The sequence below is a fragment of the Anser brachyrhynchus genome, assembly GCF_964034855.1.
Source record: "Anser brachyrhynchus genome assembly, chromosome: 2".
Lineage (NCBI taxonomy): Eukaryota > Metazoa > Chordata > Aves > Anseriformes > Anatidae > Anser > Anser brachyrhynchus.
The window spans coordinates 26,797,876-26,818,601 of NC_137695.1; the positions used below are offsets into that span (position 1 = coordinate 26,797,876).

Here is a 20,726-nt window from a genome sequence, read left to right on the forward strand (position 1 = left end):
CATCAATTTTGAGTCCATGAAAATACAAAATGCACCTTCCACTCCTCCTCTGTGCACAGACTGTTCTGGGCATTGTGATTTACTATCCTCTTCCTTGATACTTGAAAGACTTCCGAGGGGCTTACATTACACCAGATAAGTGAAGGTGCAAGAGATTGTTTACGGTTGGATTAGCGAGATTTTTCCTAGCTTTAAACACCTCTGCCTCACATCAGTCTACCCTAAACTAAAATAACTGCAGTGCCTTCTTATCCGCGCTTTAAGAGAAGAATCTTCCTTAAAGGAGCAGTGGTAAACCACACCCTACACAAGCAGTGATTATTGAGAATTTGGAAATCTGTTTACTCAAATGACATTCAAGCAAATACTTTTTTGTACCCTGCAGGTCCCAAATTAAGAAGCTGACCTTCCAGCTTTTTCTGTAGAAGAAAGGACAGTCCGCTACAGTCCTTTGTGCCTTTCAGTAGCATTTTTTTCATTATTGAAATGCATTTGTTTGTTTTCCAGTTTGTGTTTTTCCAGCGTCAGTTTCCTGGTTCCTTTTATGTTGTCTCTCATAAATAAAAGGCTTGATTTAGCAGCTGTCTTTAGCGTAGCTACTCTAAGTGATGCACCAAGAACTGAGCTGCTTTGATTTCAAGGAAAGTAGTAGATCAAGTTCACTGTTTCTTCTTTTCTTTTGTAAGACAGATTTCCAGAATTTCCTTGCTGCTATCAGCTTTCCAGTCTGGAAGAAGAGAGGGAGAGAATATTGGATAGAGCTGGATGCAATGTGCTGTGGCAGAGGTCTCACCATTGCAGTGTACTGGGCTGAGAGGGAAAGAGATAAGGGAGCAAACTAGGAAAAGATGAGGTTATAGAACGAAAGAGTATGTATGCTGTTTTTCAGAGCCTCGCCAATTTATACTAATGATTCAAGTAATTAGGTGGAATCTTTCAGCTCCTCAAACTTGACTTCCTCTCACAGAGATTTAAAATGTGTTCACAGTCTCTCTCTAGGACTGCTCAGGCTTATTAACTAGTGCTACGTTTCAAGTGCCTTGTTGAGCTCCTTTGGCATGGTTTGACTAACAACAGAAATAGTAATTAGGAATCTTTCAGAGTCTCATGTCTACTACCTACGTGAGCTGCTACTTGGAGGTGACGGTGGGATCTTAAATGTAAGATCCTCGCTGTCCTACCCCTGGGCTTTAATTTCCAGGGAAGTTAGAGAGGACAAAAAATAAAGTCCCCATTGAGGTGCATGGGGATATTTGTATCTGCAGAGGTACGGTCTCAGTCTTTCTGCAGCCACAGCCAGACATTATGGCCTCAGTGCAATGCTCTTCTTATATTTTCATGTTTTCATTTAAGAAAACCTTAAATGAAGCAAACCACGATGACCGTAGATGTAGTTTGTGTATACAAAAGGGACATTTTCCAGCAGGAATACTGATAGAGTGTGCTGGCAAAGTGCCCTTAGTACAGATGCATCTTGAATTAATAGAATTGCGCTTTTGCCAGTGGAGCTTATTTTAGTTCATCTGAGCAACACAGGTTATACAGGTGAGCACACATTTATATATCTGTAAGGGAACTTGCTTTCCAGATGAGTGACTGTATGGTCTTCTACTCAGCTGACCTATATAAGCAGGGAGGAATGGTAATACAGAAATGACATGCTTAAAAACAGAAAATTTGAAAAATCTAGGAGAAAAAAAAAAGCATCTGAAAATCTGCAATGGCAGCCTGAGGGAGACACTGTCTCAGTCTGAGTCTCATATAGACAATATGTCCGTTTTGCTACTTGGTAATTATCCATCTAAAACCATGCTAGCTCTTTTTAGGCAAACATGACATTGGGAGCTGCTGTTCACTTGGCCATCTGCAAGCACTCAAAATAAGGCACTATACAGTATACATGAGCCTGCTCCTCCAGTACTGTTCATTTTAGGTGGCATAATCTTGCCAACTTCTCTGAGGAATGGCTACTTCCAGGCAGATGGCAGGAGATTCAGGAAGATGTGAAGCAGACTGATGTGTCGATCTCACAGAGACAAGGCATCTCTCACCACCTGCCAGAGCTATGGTGTTCTTGCCTCCAGAGTGATGCCAGGAGACAGCAGTGTACGTTGTTTGAAGACCATGAGGCATCTCCAAATTCTTACTGAAGTCAAAAAGAGCTAATGCATTGATTTAACAGTTTTTGGATGAGGCTTTGTGTAAATGCCGCTTTGACCTGCATGCTAATACCTGTGTTACCTGATGATTAAACGCTGCTCAGATGACTCTTGTGATTCTTGGCTGTTAAACTTAAAATACATGTTATTCTATTTTCATATTTAACACTGCTGCCATGCCTGCAGATCAGTCTGCCTGGTCTGGAGACACTGGGGTATATTCTCCTGAGGTACAAACTTCCCTGAAGTCCTTACAGACCCAGTTCAGTCCCACACTATATCTTCCCCAGGTGCTTGCTGGCTGACCCTGTTTTGCCCTAGAGTATTTATCGAGTAATTCAGTAGGGGAAGAAGGTTCATTTACTGCCACTCATCAGAAAACAGTGACACAGGCAATCTTTGAAGGATGTAGCTTTTTGTTTCCATTGATATCTTCTCCTTTTCAGATTTCTTTTCCTTCTTGCTGATACTAATGATGCATTCCCCCCTCACTGGTCTTCCCTTCTCTTTTGTCTTCTCTCCCTAGGACAGAACTGGTTTTAGTTCCTCATTCTTTCTTCCTTCCTTCTGTGGTGTGGTAATTCCAAATCTTGCTCCTCATTTATTTATCCTCATTTTTCACTTTGGTCCAGCAGAAAGACATGGTGGGTTTTGTGTTCAAGCAATGGGGAGTTATACTGCAGCGATACAAAACTGCCTAATATGATTAAATACAAATAAGTGTAATAGAGGATATATGGATCTATGTGTCTTCATATCTTCAAGCCTATTGTAATGCATGACTTGAATATTTTCGGGTTGAATTTAACAGAAAAAGCTATCCCCTGGACTCTGCTTTGTTACTAGAGTGAATCATTAGAGGTCCTATACCGCATGCAGGGAAAGTATGGATCTCTTGCTTTAAACTGTTTAGCCCTTCTGCTCTGTATCCATTAACACGGATCTTAGCTTTTAAGGGGCAGAGACAGTGGTATTAAATCCATACTATTCAAGGCATGTCCTTGTTTCGTGTTTTGCACATTAGGCCACCACTGTTAGGATTGGAGTGGTTACCAGGTCACTTGGTAATTGGGGCAAAGACATTTCAAATGATTGCTATTGTATATTTTGAGAAATTAAAATATTTAAAAAAACAGGGTCAAAGAAAAACACAAAACAAAAGAGACCGCTATCTGGTATGGCTCCTGGTGTTTGAAGCTGTGCATGCTGGTTTAAAGACAGAGCATTTAAAAGGTTCTCTTCTCTGACTCTCATAGTGCAAACGAAGTTGGGGAATTATCTAAACTCATGTGACTACCTTCATAGTATGTTTGTCTTCTCTTTAAGCAATAAAAGAGAATCACCATTTTCATTAATCACACTATTCAAAGTCATATGACATTGTATTTTTTTCTTTTGTGAGTTTGTTTTTAGTTACATTTCGAACAGTTGATGAACGAGAAAGTTTTTTTGCATCATAATCCTAAAGGATTTCAATTCTTTATTTGCCACTAAATTAATTCTTTTTTCTTTGCCCCTTTTTAGCTCTGAGTACTCATAGTGCTTTGTTACACTCTCATAGCAGTTTGCTACAGACTATCAACTTCAGCCAGTCTTCATTGCCTAGGAAAACAAATTACTTCTGGAAAAATCTGTGAAAAGATACTTCATGTTATATATAAGCATGGATGTAACCTGTGTGGTGCATTAAACAATGAATGGCTTAAAAATCTATAACCTTTTGGAATGAAATAAGAAATCTGACCTAAATCATACCCCCTGGTGTGCAGTTAGCTATTCATGTACATAATCTGCTGCACTTGGCAAAGCCTGTGGATGTTGTATTCCTGCCTTTCAGGATCTCCATAGTAGTAATAATAATACAAAAAAATTGTGCTGATGGGATAGGAGGGTATTGTACTGGAGACAAAAAAACAGTGATGCCATTCTCTGTTTGGACTGAAAGAGCCCGTGGGAAAACTGCCCCATTATTTCCCACAACATTTTCTTTTTCATGGAAAATTGATTAATAGCAAGAAAACACAGGAAAGCCTAGTTTTTTAGCCTGCCAAGGTCTCTTCAAATGTATTTTTTTAAAAAAGTGCAAATTCAATACTATTTTTATCTGATAATTGTAAAATATATTGATTTAGTTTATTTCTCATACATTCAAAGTGTAGAAGTCAAAAGATAACAGTAGATTATATTCTTTGTAAGGCGCTAAGATTAAAAAAAGAAGTCTTTGCAGCTTTACTTCTAACGTTCGCCACACTTTGTACAGCAGCCCTTCCTTTATGTACAAGACACTTACCGATTTTTATTGTTTACTCACATTGTATCCGTGAATCAGAGGACAAGGAAGTAAAAAAGCTGTTAGGCAGCCACCGTGAGACATGAGGCTTTTCAGGCTTTTCAGACAAAGTTATAATATGGTATAATATTAGTATTAGTCAATTTTGGTGTTGTCTTTAAGTCTTTCAGTGAAGATCACGCCTTCTCAGTGTTGATTCAGTAAACCTAGTTAAAGTTCTTCTCAAGGAAGTTTCTGATCTCACTAAAATAAGTGAAGAATCAGACATAACTATAATTACTCAGTGACCTTTCAGTTCTTTGTATTATTTTTCTTAAAATAAGAGGTTCTGTATGTATTTATAAAGCAAAGGACTGCTATATTTTCTCATTTCACGTAACGGTAATTTTTTGCTAAAGGGCTAACTGTATTACACATTTACTCCTGGGTTCTCTCTTGTGATTTTGTAATGATTTCTAGGCTTTTTAAACCATGCTCCCCTCTTAAACCTCAGGAGGAACTGTGGGAACCAGTAAGCCCATACATTATACAGTTTAATGTGGCTGGAGACAAGGCATGGAGACCAGGCTGGTTTCTGGCTGCAGTGGTCCCATATCTTGAGAACCACGAGTAAAAGTCGATTTCTGTTCCACAAATATCTGTAGCACTGGGTTCCTTCTCTGAAGAGAGCTGGTGGCATCTGACTGGTGTCCTGGGCTCAAATTCTGGAGTCTGTCCTGGCATGGTGAGTCAGATACCAAGGCTTACTTCTGGAGAAGCATTGCAGTGTGCTCTGGAGACACAATTTCCCCATCATACAGACCAGGGACTTGTTTGCTTCTGCTCTCAGTCAGCCCATTTGCAAGGCTTCTTGTCTGTGACCACTTGAGAGCACTTGAGAGGTACGTGTACGTGTGGGGAAGGAGAGCACAGCCAGCCTTGCCTTGGTCTGAAGCTGGGATTCAGGTGCAGAGTATGCCATGTTGTACACCTGGGACGTGCACCTCGATTCCCCAAACTCAAATGGTGCCTGGGCAACTCGGGTAAATCTAGACGGACAAAACAGTGAAGAAACCAAATTCCAAAATACAGTCCTCAAAATCTCTGCTTAGTTGTCACCTAGCTCTAGAAGCCCATGAAGTCCCTAAAAACCTCCTCTAAAAACTAAAATGCCTTAGAATTCTGCTTCTGGACACGTTCTTACCCTTGAGCCCCCAGAGTCTACAGCGTGCTATCTGCTGTCTGCCTCTCCTGGGCTGCTTGATGCAGCTTGCATTTCATGATCCCACTTACCAGACTGTAGCCTATGGCACGTGCTCCTGCTTTTAGTACTCCCTAATTTTAGGACATCACACCTAAAGTAAAGGAGTCTGAGGTCATTTTTACCTTTCCTTCAAGAAATTTTTGCCCATTTCTGTGCTCTAATAAGCAATCTGTATGTATGTCTTCTACAGAAGGCACCATCCCAGTATTTCCTACTGAAGCTGCTCCACACAAGTATTAAAGCTTCTTTGGGCACAGCAAAGCATGTGGGAAACAAGAGAAATAACTCTCCAGCTCCTTGCTTCAAGCACCCAGCAAGAAAAGAGTCCTGGGCTCCAGATACTAACTACAGTGTTGTACTTTAAAATAAACAGTCATTGGGTGTAATATAAACTAACCCTGAAACAAAGGCTAGAACCTAGGGGCCTCAGTTAGGGACTAGTGTTTGCTCTCTTGCATCTGCTTCTCCTTGGCCAGTGAAACCTGGCAGAGAAGAAAACACTAGAAAATAGCTTCAGGGATTAAGAAAGTACTTTCCATGCCTCTAGTCTTTCTCACCTGTTAGCCTACAGCCACACTAGGCAGGTGGCTTTCAGTCTGAAAGGTAGCTGCCTTCTGGCAGGGCTAATGCACCAGCCCCTGAGGGAGGTGTGGAGCTTCCCACTGGCAGTTTCACGCCAGTTTCATAGCTTGTTCAGCACAACAACTTCTCAGTTCCGGACATCCGTAAGAAGCTGGGGTGAAGAAGGGATCTTTATAGGATCAGATGCCCTAAAATGGCCTTGCTGAGCATTGTAGTAACGAGCCCCTGAGAAGCTTTAACCCCTTGGCCTTAATTTGCCTTAGATCTTCCTAGGTAAAACTGGAATAAGTCAGTGCTATTTGAATTAAAACTTCCTCGAGGCTGGAAGAGTCCCTTCCCTTGTCTTTGTGGCACTGAGTGCAGTGCGACCTTCAGCTTGGCTGGATCTTTTAAGCACTCTGATCATAGTGAATGTCACAAAGTAATATTTCTCTGGTTTAATATCACATGGTACATTCTCTGGGTCAAATATGTAATAAAGTTCATCGACTGTCATTAGATCTGAATCTCCAATCTCAAAGTTTTCAGATGAACACGAAGCTCAAAGAAGATCCAAACCTTCCCAGTGTTAGAGTGCATAGATATCCTGGACTTGGTTCTTGTTCCCTTCTCATATACAAATTATTTGCAGTTCTTAAATGTCTTTGGAAATATACTGTTAGACATCTGCATTTATAGTCTTGTGTTTTTATCTTAGCATATCTTTTTCCACATATGAGGGTCAGCAGGGATGACTGGCTAAGACTTACTCTGGTCCATTATGTTGCTTTTTTACTGCAAATGAGGAGAAAACACTGGGCAGTACAAGAGAAATGGTAGTGTTGTTCCTTCCACTTTGCTTCCCTAAAAATGATGAGAAATTGTATGAGATATTCTACATATTTCTTACAGCAAGAGTTATTGCCTACTTTCTAAATCTTTAGGTATATTGATTTCAGAGATTAAATCAGTGTGTGTAGTTTTTAGCCTAATTACATACGCACAAACATCAACTTCAAAGCAAAGTATATTTTTGTTTTAAGAAAGAACTGATATCTGGGTAAGTCTTCCAATAAAACCTGTATGTCAGCAGCATACCTTCTTCTTTGATATTTGCCTGGCAGTTGTCATAACTGGGCTCAGAAGCAGAGACTAGAACGTGCATTTTTCATGTTTGGGTGAACGGCTTGAAGTATCAGGTTCCTGGCCATACACCACTGGGATTATTTCTAGAGAAGGGTAGAAAAGTCAGAGAGGTCACTTCTATTTCCATTCCTCATTTCCATTTTGCTTCCATTCCCCAATAGGGAACAGAAGTGTATGTTTTAATGTCTGAAGTGTTTGCAGGATGGAGAAGATGAATCATGATTCAACTTCAGGAGAGACTAACAGACATCTTGAAGTGTAGTTCTGCATTAGCTGTTAGTATGCTCCTGGGCGGCGCTTTGGTACTGTTATAGTGAAGATCTGTGTAGAACCAAATATTCTCTATAGGTTGTGAAGAAGTGGTGGTCTATTAGCAGCAGATATCATTGAAATATGAGTATTATATAAAAAGACACAGAAGAAATTGAAATTAGAAACATGAAATATTGGGTGTTCATTTGTCTAGACAAGTGATCTTCAGCTGTGGATTAGATTTTGTCATCTCTTTCACATTACCCCTCTCTAAAATCACACCAGTTTATAGCTTGCATTTGGTTCTCTTTGACTATCAAAAGTTCGTCTTGCCAGGTCCTCCAGTTCCTTTCTGACGCAAGCTGGGAGAGTTGCAAAAGATAGCATAGAATAGATAACATACAGCCAAACAGTAAAAGGTAACAGACACAGAAAGAGAGGGAAATGACCAAGAATACCCAGAGATCTTGTATTCCACAAGGTCAAAACGTTGTCAGGCATGCAGCTGATCGTTTTATTAAAAACCTCCACTCTTTACAGCTAGGGCAGTATTGCTGAGCCAGATCCTGAGGAGGTACAGGTCAGTGTTTGCTGCACCACTGAGGATCATCTCCCAGCACCACGTGAGGTCATTGTGCAGTTATAACTGTGTTTGTTAATGTTCACTGAGGGGAAATCTAAGGCAGTTTAAAAGACCTGTTTTACAATTTGCTTGCTTTGAGGTGGTATATCCTGTGAGTTCTGTGCGACTCAATATAAAGGGAGGATATTTAGTGGTGATACGCAGCAGCTTTGCTGCAGTGACCTGCTATTACGTAATATTTCAATTCTTTATAATTCTAGCTGGAATGCTGCGTTTTTCTTACTTATCTCTAGCAGGTTGTTGCCAGCATCTTGTTCTCTTCAACTGTCATGACTCTTCTGTGGAACTATGCTTGCTGGAATTGAAAAGGTCATGGTAAATTTAAGAGAATGAGGAGGCACAAGAGAACAACACGATGCGCAGGAGATGCTTCATTGCCCCTAAGCCTAGTGCCAGAAGAATGGGCAATAGAAGAGCTTTGCTTCTATGCAGCAGGACCCTGTAATTCTGCTGTAACTGAGTTCTTTTTGTAGAAGGGCCGTTATGGAAGAGCAAGAGTGAAAAAATTAAATGGTAATAGATTACAAGGGAAGCATAATTGAGCAGCTGTGGGCACATATCTTATACCCTGCCAGCCTCAAAATAAATAGGCTAGAGATACACTGACCTGTTGCATAGCAACCAGGAGGTGCACAGTACCAAATCTCTGGATGCTGTGATTGTAAACCTTTACAGAACAAAGTACAAGACCTTTGCCAATCTGCTACAAATGTGCAGAAGCCGAAGGATAAAAACGGTACATTCCCTGAAATCTAACACTTAACAACCGCTTTTATTTATGGATAAATACACGGATGCAGTGTTAAAAGCCTGTCTGTTTTGCCTCAAGGTTATGTAAAAAAAAATCTTAGTCTTCAATTTTACTTAGTTTCCCTGAGTTCATTATACAGGAGACTCTTTAAAATACTGCAACTGCTAAGCTTTTGCATTTGCAAATATTTATCCATTGTTGTGGTCTAGTAAACATTGATGTGTCTATCTAACAAAAATATTTAAGTTATGTGACTGATGTCAAGTGCATATTCTGATGCATGATGAAAATAGGTGCTCGTGTATTTACTTAAAAACTGCTGTCAAGAATATATTTCTAGCCCCTCTTGTCTATTTGAAGTGTGTTTCAAACACTATTTTAAAATGGATACCATGGCTTAGAATGCATTTATGCTAGGGTAACAGCTCCCTCTGGTTTCTTGCAGACCAAAGATGTTTATCTGCTTTGTATAATTCATACTTCGCATCTGTACTTTGACTTCTAAAAGTCCTAGATAGATCCTATGGGAATGTTTTCTATTGTAAAAATGTATAATTCTCCTAACTGTAGGAAATGTGTTGGTTTCTACAAAAGAGATCTGAATGTGGTCCATGATAGAAATGAATCATTTCTTTTTGTAGAAAACTCTATTTGTAATAGTTTCAATAGTAGTAGTACTCCCACTCCGCAAAGCCATTCTTTAACACCAAGAATTGCCAAGTAATATATTTTATTGTGCAACATACTTTATCTTTCAAACCAAAGGCCTTTTTGCGGTTTTGGACTCATGAGTAACTTGCTTTTTATTAAGGCATTTAAATAGTACCTGTGAAGCATCTTCAGGTATCAGATCTCATTTATTTTAGAAAAGTGTGTTAACTAACCAATTAATCATGGTTGGCTATATATGCTGACTAATGCTGTATGTAACTGTGTTTGATTTACCTCTTTGATAATCACAGGTGGAGATTATCACAGAAGAAAACATAGGAAATCACAAAACTGGAAAGACTTTGAGGCTTATGAAGTGGTGAATATAGCTCTACTGCAGTGCAGCCTATTGAATGAACAGCATGTAAAAATTCCCCAATTGCCAGGAAGCAATAAAATCTGTAGGCTTTTTTATCTCCTACTAGCTTTGGGAACTGACGTTTCTTTCAAGATGAGCTTGGTGATGGCATACAGACGAGATGCTATTCTAGGAAAGTACAGGCTTAAAGAGGTGGGAGATGTTATACCTTATTTTCTTTTTCTGCTAATAAAAAATTTGGACTGTCATCGTCTTCTTTGACTTTGTGTTTACTCTATTCACCATCTGTTGTGCACTTTGTGCTTCTTGTTTTTTATATTCAGTCCAAGCTATGGACTGAGTACAGTCCACAAGTCCACAAGTACCTGAGCTACCACTGCTTGTACCTCTGTAACTTGAGGTTTTACTCTGGCAAGCGTCAATTTCTTACCTCTGCAGTTGTAGTAGATCTCTTTAGGTGTCTGCGGTTCTTGCCATTAAGCGCTCATAGAAATGGTTCATAAAAATACCTGCTCAAATGTTGCAGTGATGATAATTAATAAAGTCCTTGTAGCTTGTAAAATTGTAATGCTTACTGGCTTGTACCTATAGAAGGACTTGCATGGCTTTTAGTCAAACCAAGGGTAAAACAGTATTATTACTTGCATCTCCCATGCTTACATGTGTTGCCACCTGTGCAATATGGGTAATGGAGTAGTTCTGCATCCGTCCTCTATAGCAGAGAAGTTTGCACAGACACCATTATTATTTTAAGATTACTGTAGATGACCTTCCAAAGAACTTGTTTCAGCCACTGACAGCAAAACAGGAGCTGCTGGGAGGTATGAGGGATGGGATTCCTCTCACCCACTTTGAGACACTTACAGTGGTGATTTTGAGAACGTGACCACAAACCCAGGGCCCTTTATCATCGCTGGGAGAAGATGGCAACTTTGGGGCAAAGCAGAATCACATCCTAGGACACCCAGTCTCTTTTGACTGTGCCTGCACTGATAGTAAGGCTAGCTCTGCATTTACGTTGTGGATGTGCGGATACAGTGAGATGAGCCCAGGAGATGGTGAAGCCCAAAAGTGCAGTCCTCAGGAGCCTCGGCTCTGCGTTTGCACACACCCAGGTGGCTGCTGTCGGATGACCCTGTCATGTGTAAGTGGAATTGGCTTTATTTCCAAGCCCGAGAGAGGACTCTGGGGCTTTTAGGATTCATTCAGGGGAAACCGACAGTTTGAAATACAACAGTCAAGTTTCATTAAACATCATGCCAGGAGGAGCAGACTCTTGTATCCAGTGGCTCAAAGAAAGGAGAATTCCCTTAGGGTGTGGGAAGCGCAAGCTTCTCTGTGCAAGGCAGCTCGCGCCCAGCCACATCTCAAGAACCTACCTCAGCACTTGGGCTGTGAGCTGGGCTGGGCTGGGAGGACTCTCTTTTTGAAACGATGTCACTTGGCAGTTAACTGGGCAAAATAAAATAAAATTGGATCCAAGATAATGCACTTCCCTTGAAGAGGGGAGTCTGAGGCTGCTGCCCTGCTATGAGAACTATTTCTACATTTAATGCAGTCTTCAGTGTCTTAAATCCTGTGTGCTCCTTCAGTCAGGTAGGTGATTTAATGGCCTCACTCCAAAACATGCTCCTTACTGTTTCCCTCTGACCAGCGGCTTCTTCTGGGCTGTGGAAGATTAGGTTGTGCATGAGCCTTGGGGCTGACATTCAGCACCACAGAGAATGTAAAAAGTAGATAATTTTTAATGTTTGCCTTTATCTCTCTTCCATTTGGCACAGGGAATGACAGTTATTAAGAATTTGTTCCTGGTAATGAATACAGACTGTTAACTCCATGGGCAGTGCCAAACAGAGGGACGAGTACATTGGCACGCTTCCTCTTTGCTAGTTGCTGACTTGGTGACCTCTGTGAAAGGTGGTCACATATCCCTGGTGTTCAGTTTGGGCTAAACCTGTAAATGGCAAATTTGCAGGTTGATAGGCTGGTTGGGGTAGCTAAGGAATGACTATATGCAGGAAGAAAGTAACTTGTGATGAAATTATCTCTATAACTCCAAACTGGCATCGTTCTTTGAAATAAATTAAATACATCATCTTTGTTGTATTTAAGTTCCACCTCGTTAAAAATAGGGCAAAGCTATAATAGAGTTTGATCACCCTGACTGGAGCATTGTAAAGAAGGGGCCAGGCATTAAGTAGCTGATGCCTAAATCAGAGGAAAAGTTAGTTTCCCTGACATTAAGGGAATGAATTTTTAGAAAGCCATTCATTGATATCTGACAAACAGTTTGAAAGGGATGCCAGACCCTCCGGGTTTCTGTCATAAGCCTTAAAATGCATTTGCATATTTTCTGCATAGAAACAGGATTTCGCTTTCTGTTGCCAAACTGCAGAACTAAAAGGATGCAAAAACTCTATCTAGTCCAAAGGGCTTGGAGGGAAACTTCATAATAAGAATTCAAATGTGTACAAAAGATTAGGAAAATGACTTCAAATGGGATTTCAACCATATCTGAGAGACCCGCAAATCCTGAGCAGGCTGGTAGGCAAAATACTACTTACACTGTCATTAAAAATCTCCAGGCATTTCTCACTTAAAAATATCTTCACACAAATTAATGTTGTCGAAGGTGCTGTTGCTTAGTTTTATTGATACCAAATACAAATTTTCTGAGAGTTTTGATTTCTCTTTCTTGAACTTCCAACAGTATGGCTTAAGTATCATCATGAATAGGATCGGAGTGAGGGAGGAATAAAAAAATGGTCGTCCTCTGTGCACAGCTAGTGCACCTGGTGATGTGGTTTGTTCGTTGTTTAATGTCCCTCCTAGCTGTACCACGTACTGTGAGTTGTTGTAGGTTGAACCAGGAGGCCCTGGGGTGGGAAAGGTGAGCAGGTCCTGTGCCAGAAAAGGCAGCTCTGCTGCAGTAGGTGCACAGTCTGCAACGGTCCTGAGCAGGACGGGTGTAACTCCTGCTGGATGTTTGGCTGGTGAGCATCAGCACCTGTGGTGTGCTCTGCACACAGACACCCCTCTGGCATCCCTCAGGCTGCTCTTAGACCTGCCATTTGCATTAAACTTTCCTTTTGTGATTCCACGTTGTATTCTGCTCTCTCAGTAGAGGAAAAAGCTTGCAAAGGCAACAAAACATTTGGGCCAGCTACTATGCAGGTGATGTTTTGTTGGCAACATCCTCCATATTGTGGGCTAATTATGCTTTTTGCATTTTGAGGAGAAGGAAACATATTACTGCCGGAGGAATTGATGGTGAGTGAAAGTCCCATATCATTTTTAGCACATCTATTTACTCTCTGGTCATCAACCAACCCAGGGAGTAATGTGGATGGAATTCTACGTGGCGTTGCCATTGACCTGATTGATTTTGAGTTGCAGTGGGGGATGTGGTAAGTGATGTGTGAATTAGCAGTACAGGAAAAGCATGGTTAATGCTTTCCCTGAATGTTTGTATTAGCCAGGGCTGACTTTGAAGTGAAGCGCGAAGAAGAAAATCATCACTGATACAGTTAGTTGACAGCCCATAATGACGTTAGATGTTATGATGTTGGAGAATAAATAAATTATCTGTGACTTAAATTATGAATTTGTGAAATGTTGGTGAGGTTTCAGAACTGTAGGAATAGGTTGGTATCATAGAGATCTGATATCTTCAGAGATCTGTCCCTGTTTCTGTATGATACAGCTTCATATCCCTATACTCTTCTGTTTCAAGGCTCACATAACACCAGCATAGGTTGGCTGAGTTTCACAACACAATGAGTGTAACACGGCTTCACATCACTTTCCTACAGAGACTTGTGTTTAAGACTGAATGGTGGAGAGGTGGTCTTTTAGTGGTTAAGAAGTGCTTTTGCCAGATTTGCTTGTTTGACTGGAGTCCCCACAGGAACATGGGGCACACCTCCTGCCTCTTGGAAGGGTGATCTGAGCACAAGACTGCTGGCAGAGCCACGTGCCACCTTGTTAAAGACAAGTTTAGCTTTGTATGGTCGCCTGGTTTTGTGCTTTGTCCACAGGCTTTTGGGTGCAGTGGCCCAGCTTTCCCTGGACAGCATGAAGGAGTTTCCTACCCACAGCTTGGTCGGCGTGCTCCGCTGGGGGGTGAATGAGTGGTGGAGGGTACTGCAACGGGGCTGCCGGGCTGTGCCTGGCTGAGCAAGTGGAACGGGAGGGGATGCTGGGATGGCAGTCGCTCAGGGCATGTGCAGAAGCAAAAGCTACCAGATTTTCCATTTTTTGCCATTAAAATTCCTACTTGTCTAGGATACATCGGGCTGCTTGGGGCACATCTCTTTCATGTGCCTAAAATCAAAATCTGTTTGTGGACCTGGGTCTTACAGGCTGGCAGAGATGCTGAAGCTGATGAAAGTCAAAAGACATCAGCTTCAGTGCATAAAAGCATTAAAGCATTAGTTTGAACAGCAGACAAAAATGGGTTTGCTTCACAAAGGTGGTTTTCTAATAAAGACAATTTGGAAATATATTCTATGGTTGGTGATGTTCTGGTCTGACTTCTTGAAAATAAAATTACAAAACAAATACTCTGCTTGCTATGATGTATTCCAAGGGCCAGCATTTATGTAGGTGTATATTTGTAGCAATTTTAGAAGTGCTATTTTTGATGTAAGTATGTGGTGTTTTTTTTTCAGTAGATAGCGAAAATGTTTATTTTTGTTTTCACATTGGTTTCCATATTTTGTTTCCAGCAGAATCAAAATGTCAGACAAAAGCGATTTAAAAGCAGAACTTGAGCGCAAAAAGCAGCGTTTGGCTCAGATAAGAGAAGAAAAGAAACGGAAGGAAGAAGAAAGGAAGAAGAAAGAGGTAAATATGCAGAGTGCCTGCTCACGTCTGCAGAATGGTCTTGCTGAGTATTGTATACTCCAAGATACCTGTCACGTGGAATGAGATCCTGAAACCCACATCAGTCTGACCTTAAAACCAAAATGCTTATTTTTGTCAAGAAAGTTGGGATGAGGGTATTGCTTTTAAAATCAACGTGCTGTCAGATGACAACAGTTTAGACAACATGATGTGTATGTGTGTGTAGAAAGAAAAATTGATTTGCCACGATGCTTTTTCCTGGGCTTTCCTTCAATGGAAAAGGAGTGGAGAGTGCAGAAAGACAGAAAGACATCTTACATTTTTTTGAAGCCATTACAATCTAAATACGTATTTTGTTCTCTGAAGACCAGCTTGATTACTGGCTAAGGCAACAGATTTACAATTATTATTCTCCAGTAAAGTATAACATAATTGCAATTGCATTTTCATCTTCTGGCATGGGTGCATCTTTCAGTTCTGTTAAAGTTTGATTGACATATTAGTTTATTTGTCCTTGACAATATGCATTAGGTTTTTCATTAAGGGATTTGTACTTCTTTCTATTCAGTCACTTAGTGGAATAGAGGTGAGAATTGACAGGGAGTGGATATTCATTTTCATGCAAAGTCAGAGAAGCATTAAGTGATTATGTTTCTTTTCCTTCAAATGTCAACACTTACCATAGTTTAAAGCACCTGTTATCCTTTACTAATAACTGGTTTCCTTTTAAACTGACACTTTAATATTGTACATGAATTTCATGGAATTACTGTGGAAATGTGATGTGATCCAAGAAATCCACGTTCCAGTTTTGGTTGTCTTTTTAATCCTTTTTCATTTGAGACATTTTCGTGCAATTACCGACACACATCCCAGTGAGGCTCCTAGAGGCTCTACGGGAGTCCTCTGTAAACAAGACTTTAAATGTTAACCTTTTCAGTGTTTGTTACTAGCGTGTTAATGAATTAAAGAGATGGGAGACAAGCTAATGTCTCAAGGAACCTATTAAGTTCTTTTCTTTGTCCCCTGCCTCTGGTTTTACATCTTGTGGAGATCCCCCTGTGGTTGGAACTTTCCATCGGCCCATATAGCCAAATCCAGCTAAGGACACCCAGCTCTACAAATTACTCTGTACTGCCTAACTGTGGCACCATAAAAGTGGTACGCTGCCTGATTCTGAAGTTTCTGGTCTTCAAGAGTGAAGTCTAATATTCAGTTAGATGCATAGGTGGTACAGAAGAGTTTTCTAAAACCTCATGTACTATGAGATACTTCAGGCTAGTTCATGGGATGAGCTGAGCTCAGGTATGTTCCTTATCTGTAAAAGAAAAGTAGGAGAGTTTTCCTCTGTCCTGGCTGCATCCAAATTTGAGAAGATGGAGAAGCTTCTGAGCTTCTAGATTTGACATTGTATCTACACCAGTATCAACATCAGGCTGGGGCGCTGTGCAAGTCCCTTGTGTCCTATGCTCTGGTTTCAACAGAGGGGGAAACCTATCTGTTTGGAGGCTAGACAAGATCAGCCAATTTAGAAGTAAACATAGGATCCAAAATACAGAGGCAGGTGCCTCCAGACATTGTCTATAAGAACTCTTCTGGGATTCCTATATTTAAGGCATGATAAAATGATAGGCACAGCCAGTTGTATTTTGTGTTGCAGCTTATTGGTTATTGCACTAGTCTACGAAGTAGAAAACGGGTTCGGTTCTCTCATGTGCTTGGGAGAAGGGCAGCAAGCCTGGTTCTTTCAATGGACTGCTCTAACCACTTGTCTGGAGTACCACTTCTCTCTGTCTGCCCTACTAAATTAGAGAATGATGAGCCAAATATAAGGGATTCTGGCTAATGCAGATGTTGCTTCTCCTGTTTCTGTGTTCCAGTAGGCCTGAGAAATCCATTCTATGTGGATAAAACGTCTTTTTTTTTTTTTTTTTTCTTTTTTTCTTTTTAATTCAGGCTGATCTACAGCAAAAGAAGGAACCAGCTCAAGAAGATTCTGACCTAGACCGCAAAAGAAGAGAGACAGAAGCTTTGTTACAGAGCATTGGTATATCTCCAGAACCACCTCTAGGTATTTAAGATGAGCATACTGTGAAGCATTCAGTTCTGCCATAATGAATGCCTTCTTTCTAATAAAGCATGCTTTGCTTTTTTGATTTTTGGCTGTATTAGTGAAGTGAACTCTTCTGTTTGAATGCCCACCATACCATTCACATATACCAGCTCATGGCATTTTGAGTACTTATCATTGCCAGAAACACCCGTTTCATTTCTTCAAGAAATTTTTGTGAATGTAACGCAGGTTGGTTTTGCATACCAGTAGTGATTTCTTTTCTGATGGAGTAATAGATCTTCTATCACATCTATCTAATGACCCACAAAACAATATAATAAATTCTGTACTTCATTAGCCTCAAGTGTTTTTTTTTTCATAAATACAGATTAAGCATTTGCTAAGGAAGGAGGAGCAAAGTTGTGTGGGAGCTCCCATTAATTTTCTCTAAAAATCAAGCAAAATGGGAGAGGAGAAATAAAAAGACAAATCACAATTACCAAAAAACTTATCATCAGATCATTATTGTAGATTTCAGATCTGGTTCCATGTGCTTTAGTGCTTTTTTGTTGGTGGTGTTTCAGTTGTGGAATATAAATTTCAAAGTTTAAAAATACATGTGGCAAAGTTTATAGTATCTTGAATATTGGTTATCTTGATTAAGTTCTGGCTGACACATTGTGTGGCCCCAGAGTGAGAACTTCATAAACTATATTTTGTAAATTATATAGTGATATTACAAAATCAGATACATTTTTAATATCTGAGCATTTAAAATTTCTATTTCAATTTATATATATATATAATTTATTTATGAACTCATTTTATCTTTCAAAGAGGATACGTTTCCATATATGATAAAAATAACACATTCATGTTGTAAATTATCAGTTCTTATCTTAGTTAATTATTATGTATTTGATACTATCAAAAGAACATGAAGATTCACATATGAAATGATCCGTCTTAGATAAACAATGGCATTCTATCCTCTTTCATTCCCTATGTATACACTGACAATTAATACACAAAGGAAGCTTTAATTCTGCCTTCACATACGCGTATGATACCCAGATCCCACTGTGAATATGGACTATGTGTGAATATACATAAACAGCCATGACATACCTGTAACCTGCCAAAGGGCTGTCATGAGGATGAATTCACTTTTCATGCTGCAGTCATTTCTGTGACAATCTCTAGTGAGAATCCATGCAAAATGTTTGACCACATGGAAAATCCAAGTCTCTTGACAGCTCTGTCATTATACATTATAGAGCGTAACAAAATAGTATAAAGTTTCACTCTGTAAAATCTATGAAAGGAAATGCACATGATTTAAACCAAATGGAAAACTGCATTTTTGCATTAAAACTCTTTTTGGTGTTTTATTCAGTGTAGCCGCTTTGAAGAATACTTGCATTAAACCTTGACTTGAGCCATCTCTTCATTTTAAATACTTTTGAGAAACCATTTTAAAAGAAATCAAGATATTTCTACTTTTTTATTTTTTTACTTCCTTGCTGAAGAGCTTAAACTTGGGCTGACCTTGAGCTATGAACTTCCTTTCCTGTTAAAGGAAACAAAACTGGATTTGCATGAAATATGCTTCAAAAGCCCTGGCAAGCCAAAGAGAAAATCATTTCTAGAACTTTTGCAAATAGTATCTAAACCAAGGGAAACTTTTCCTTGAGTGTTGAAATCATGTCCCACCCAAAATGGCAACCTTATACAACCTAAATTACTTAAGAAAACATGATCACTAAGCAAACTAATGTGTATTCTCACCATGTTGGGAAATGATTTTAACTAGCTGGATTTCCTTATTTAGCTTTTATTTGGGATGTCATTTCTGCACTGTAGTCTTAGAACATATCTAATGGACATTGGCTTTTAATTTAAATGGAAATTTTGAAAAGTTTGCTTGCTCTGTTGCCTCCTTGACATTACCAGAAGAGTTCACTCAGCTTTCTGACAAGACAAGGCCCTGATATTTCTTCATATCTTTAAAATCTTTTGCAAATCATCTTTGAAATATATACGAGAAAAAAAGTGCTGTTTCCACAGATCTCTCCTCCACTGATAAGCTGTAGAATCACATTGGGCTTTCAGTCCTGTCTAAATTCATGTCAGTTTTAACACTTCTAGAAGACTTAAAATTCACTTGACTCTCTTCCTTTTCTTTTTCTTTCCTTTCCTTATTTGCTTTCACCATTTCAAACTCTCCTAATCATTCATCCACTATCATTTTGGTCCATTGGTTTTGATTTGTCTGACACTGCTCTTCATCAGTGCAGTCGCTGCATGTGTTAACATGGGATACCTGTTATTTTCATTATTTAGTCCCAACCCCTATGTCTCCCTCTTCGAAATCAGTGAGCACACCCAGTGACGCAGGCAGCCAGGACTCTGGAGATCTGGGACCCATAGGAAGGTAAGACACAGAGACAACGGTGTTAAATAAATCTGTTCACTTTGCTCTCAATTCCCTGTTTTTTACCTTTGCTTCCATAAATAAGAACATGCTGTATCTAGTGTGTACTTTTGTTTCTTCATTTTCCACTGTGTGTCACCATCCAGTAAGACTGGTTTTAGATGTGAGGTAAATAAATGCACGCAGCAAGATGATTTTAAGATATGAGCCAGAACCTTGTATTGTAAAGAAAAGCTGAATTTATGGTTCTAAAGAAGCCAATAGAAATCTTTTGTTCTGTGTGGATATAAGCTAAAAATAGGGGAAGTGCCCAGTTACAGTACCTGTTACTCGTGATCATTTACAGTAATCTTTGTTCATATAACCAGTCCCCTGTGAGGTCCTGTAGAGTGCATCTTTCTGTGTGTAACACCAGGCTGTCTTGGGTTCTTACACAGCCGTGCATTGCAGTGTGTGGAACTGGCAGTGGTAGAGCAGAGCTTGTATAGAAGCAGGCTGGAACACCCCGGGACCAACTGGCAATTTCGTCTTAGAAACTGTGGATATCAGAGGGTGGGAGGGAAGCGGCTCTCTTCTTGTGGAAAAGGGTGGTGGTGCGTGTGTAAGGGATGGGCACAAGAGCAACCTTCGCGTCTTTGTTCATATGGCCAAAATTTGAAATGCAAGTGGCAATCCCTGAACAATTCCTAGTCTGGAGTAAAAAAGTAATGAGGATGCTGCTAAAAAAGTAAGGAGGATGCTGCTGTTGAAGGAGTAAGGAGGATGCTGTGTTCAAGTAAGAAGAGGCCCAAACAACTGTTCTGTGAATTTTGAAAAATGTAAAACACGGGTCCAAATAGCTCTTTTTGTGTTAAACTGACTCAACATAAAACCAGCTCATCAAATCTGTAAGCCAAAAACCCTGCTAATGGCTTGAAAACACAGTGATTGCTGTCTGCAGTAAACAGCTGTAAGGAATAGGTGACATACTTCTACCTACATAAACACTAAAGTCACAGAGCTTCAGGTCATCAGGTTTAATACCACACCAGCCTTCTGCTTAAAAAAATTACAACAGCTGAAATAGGTGAAAGTATGTTTTTTTCCCCTTCAGCCAGATGCAGACACCTTTCATTGAGATGAGGAGGTTGCACAGCTGCTGCTGAAAGCTACTCAGCCCTTCTTCTCTGTCTACCCTCTAGAAGGAATGGAGTTTGTTAGGTAGGAAAGCTCCAGCCTGTGAGATTTATCTGTTCAAAACATGGAAAATAGTGCAATGCTACATTCATAAGCAAATGCAGTACACTTCAGCAAGTCAGAATACTTTGAGCAGAGCACAA

General features: G+C 40.0%; 1 protein-coding gene across 15 annotated transcripts in view; it reads left to right on the top strand.

The window, feature by feature from the left end:
* The window catches only part of DYNC1I1 (dynein cytoplasmic 1 intermediate chain 1), a 190,981-nt gene that overhangs the window by 1,699 nt on the left and 168,556 nt on the right, over positions 1 to 20,726 (top strand). For 5 of the 15 annotated variants that reach the window (XR_013947360.1, XR_013947361.1, XR_013947362.1 and 2 more), the window contains exons 3-5: positions 14,803 to 14,920; positions 16,877 to 16,991; positions 19,266 to 19,407. Coding sequence is in view for 8 of the 15 variants with exons in the window: in XM_080582183.1 (XP_080438309.1) it covers positions 14,813 to 14,920; positions 16,877 to 16,991; positions 19,266 to 19,407 (365 nt within the window). In the remaining 7 variants the exon portion in view is untranslated. The remainder of the gene's footprint in view (positions 1 to 14,802; positions 14,921 to 16,876; positions 16,992 to 19,265; positions 19,408 to 20,726) is intronic. The other 10 variants (XR_013947359.1, XR_013947364.1, XM_080582185.1 and 7 more) reach the window with 5 other exon arrangements.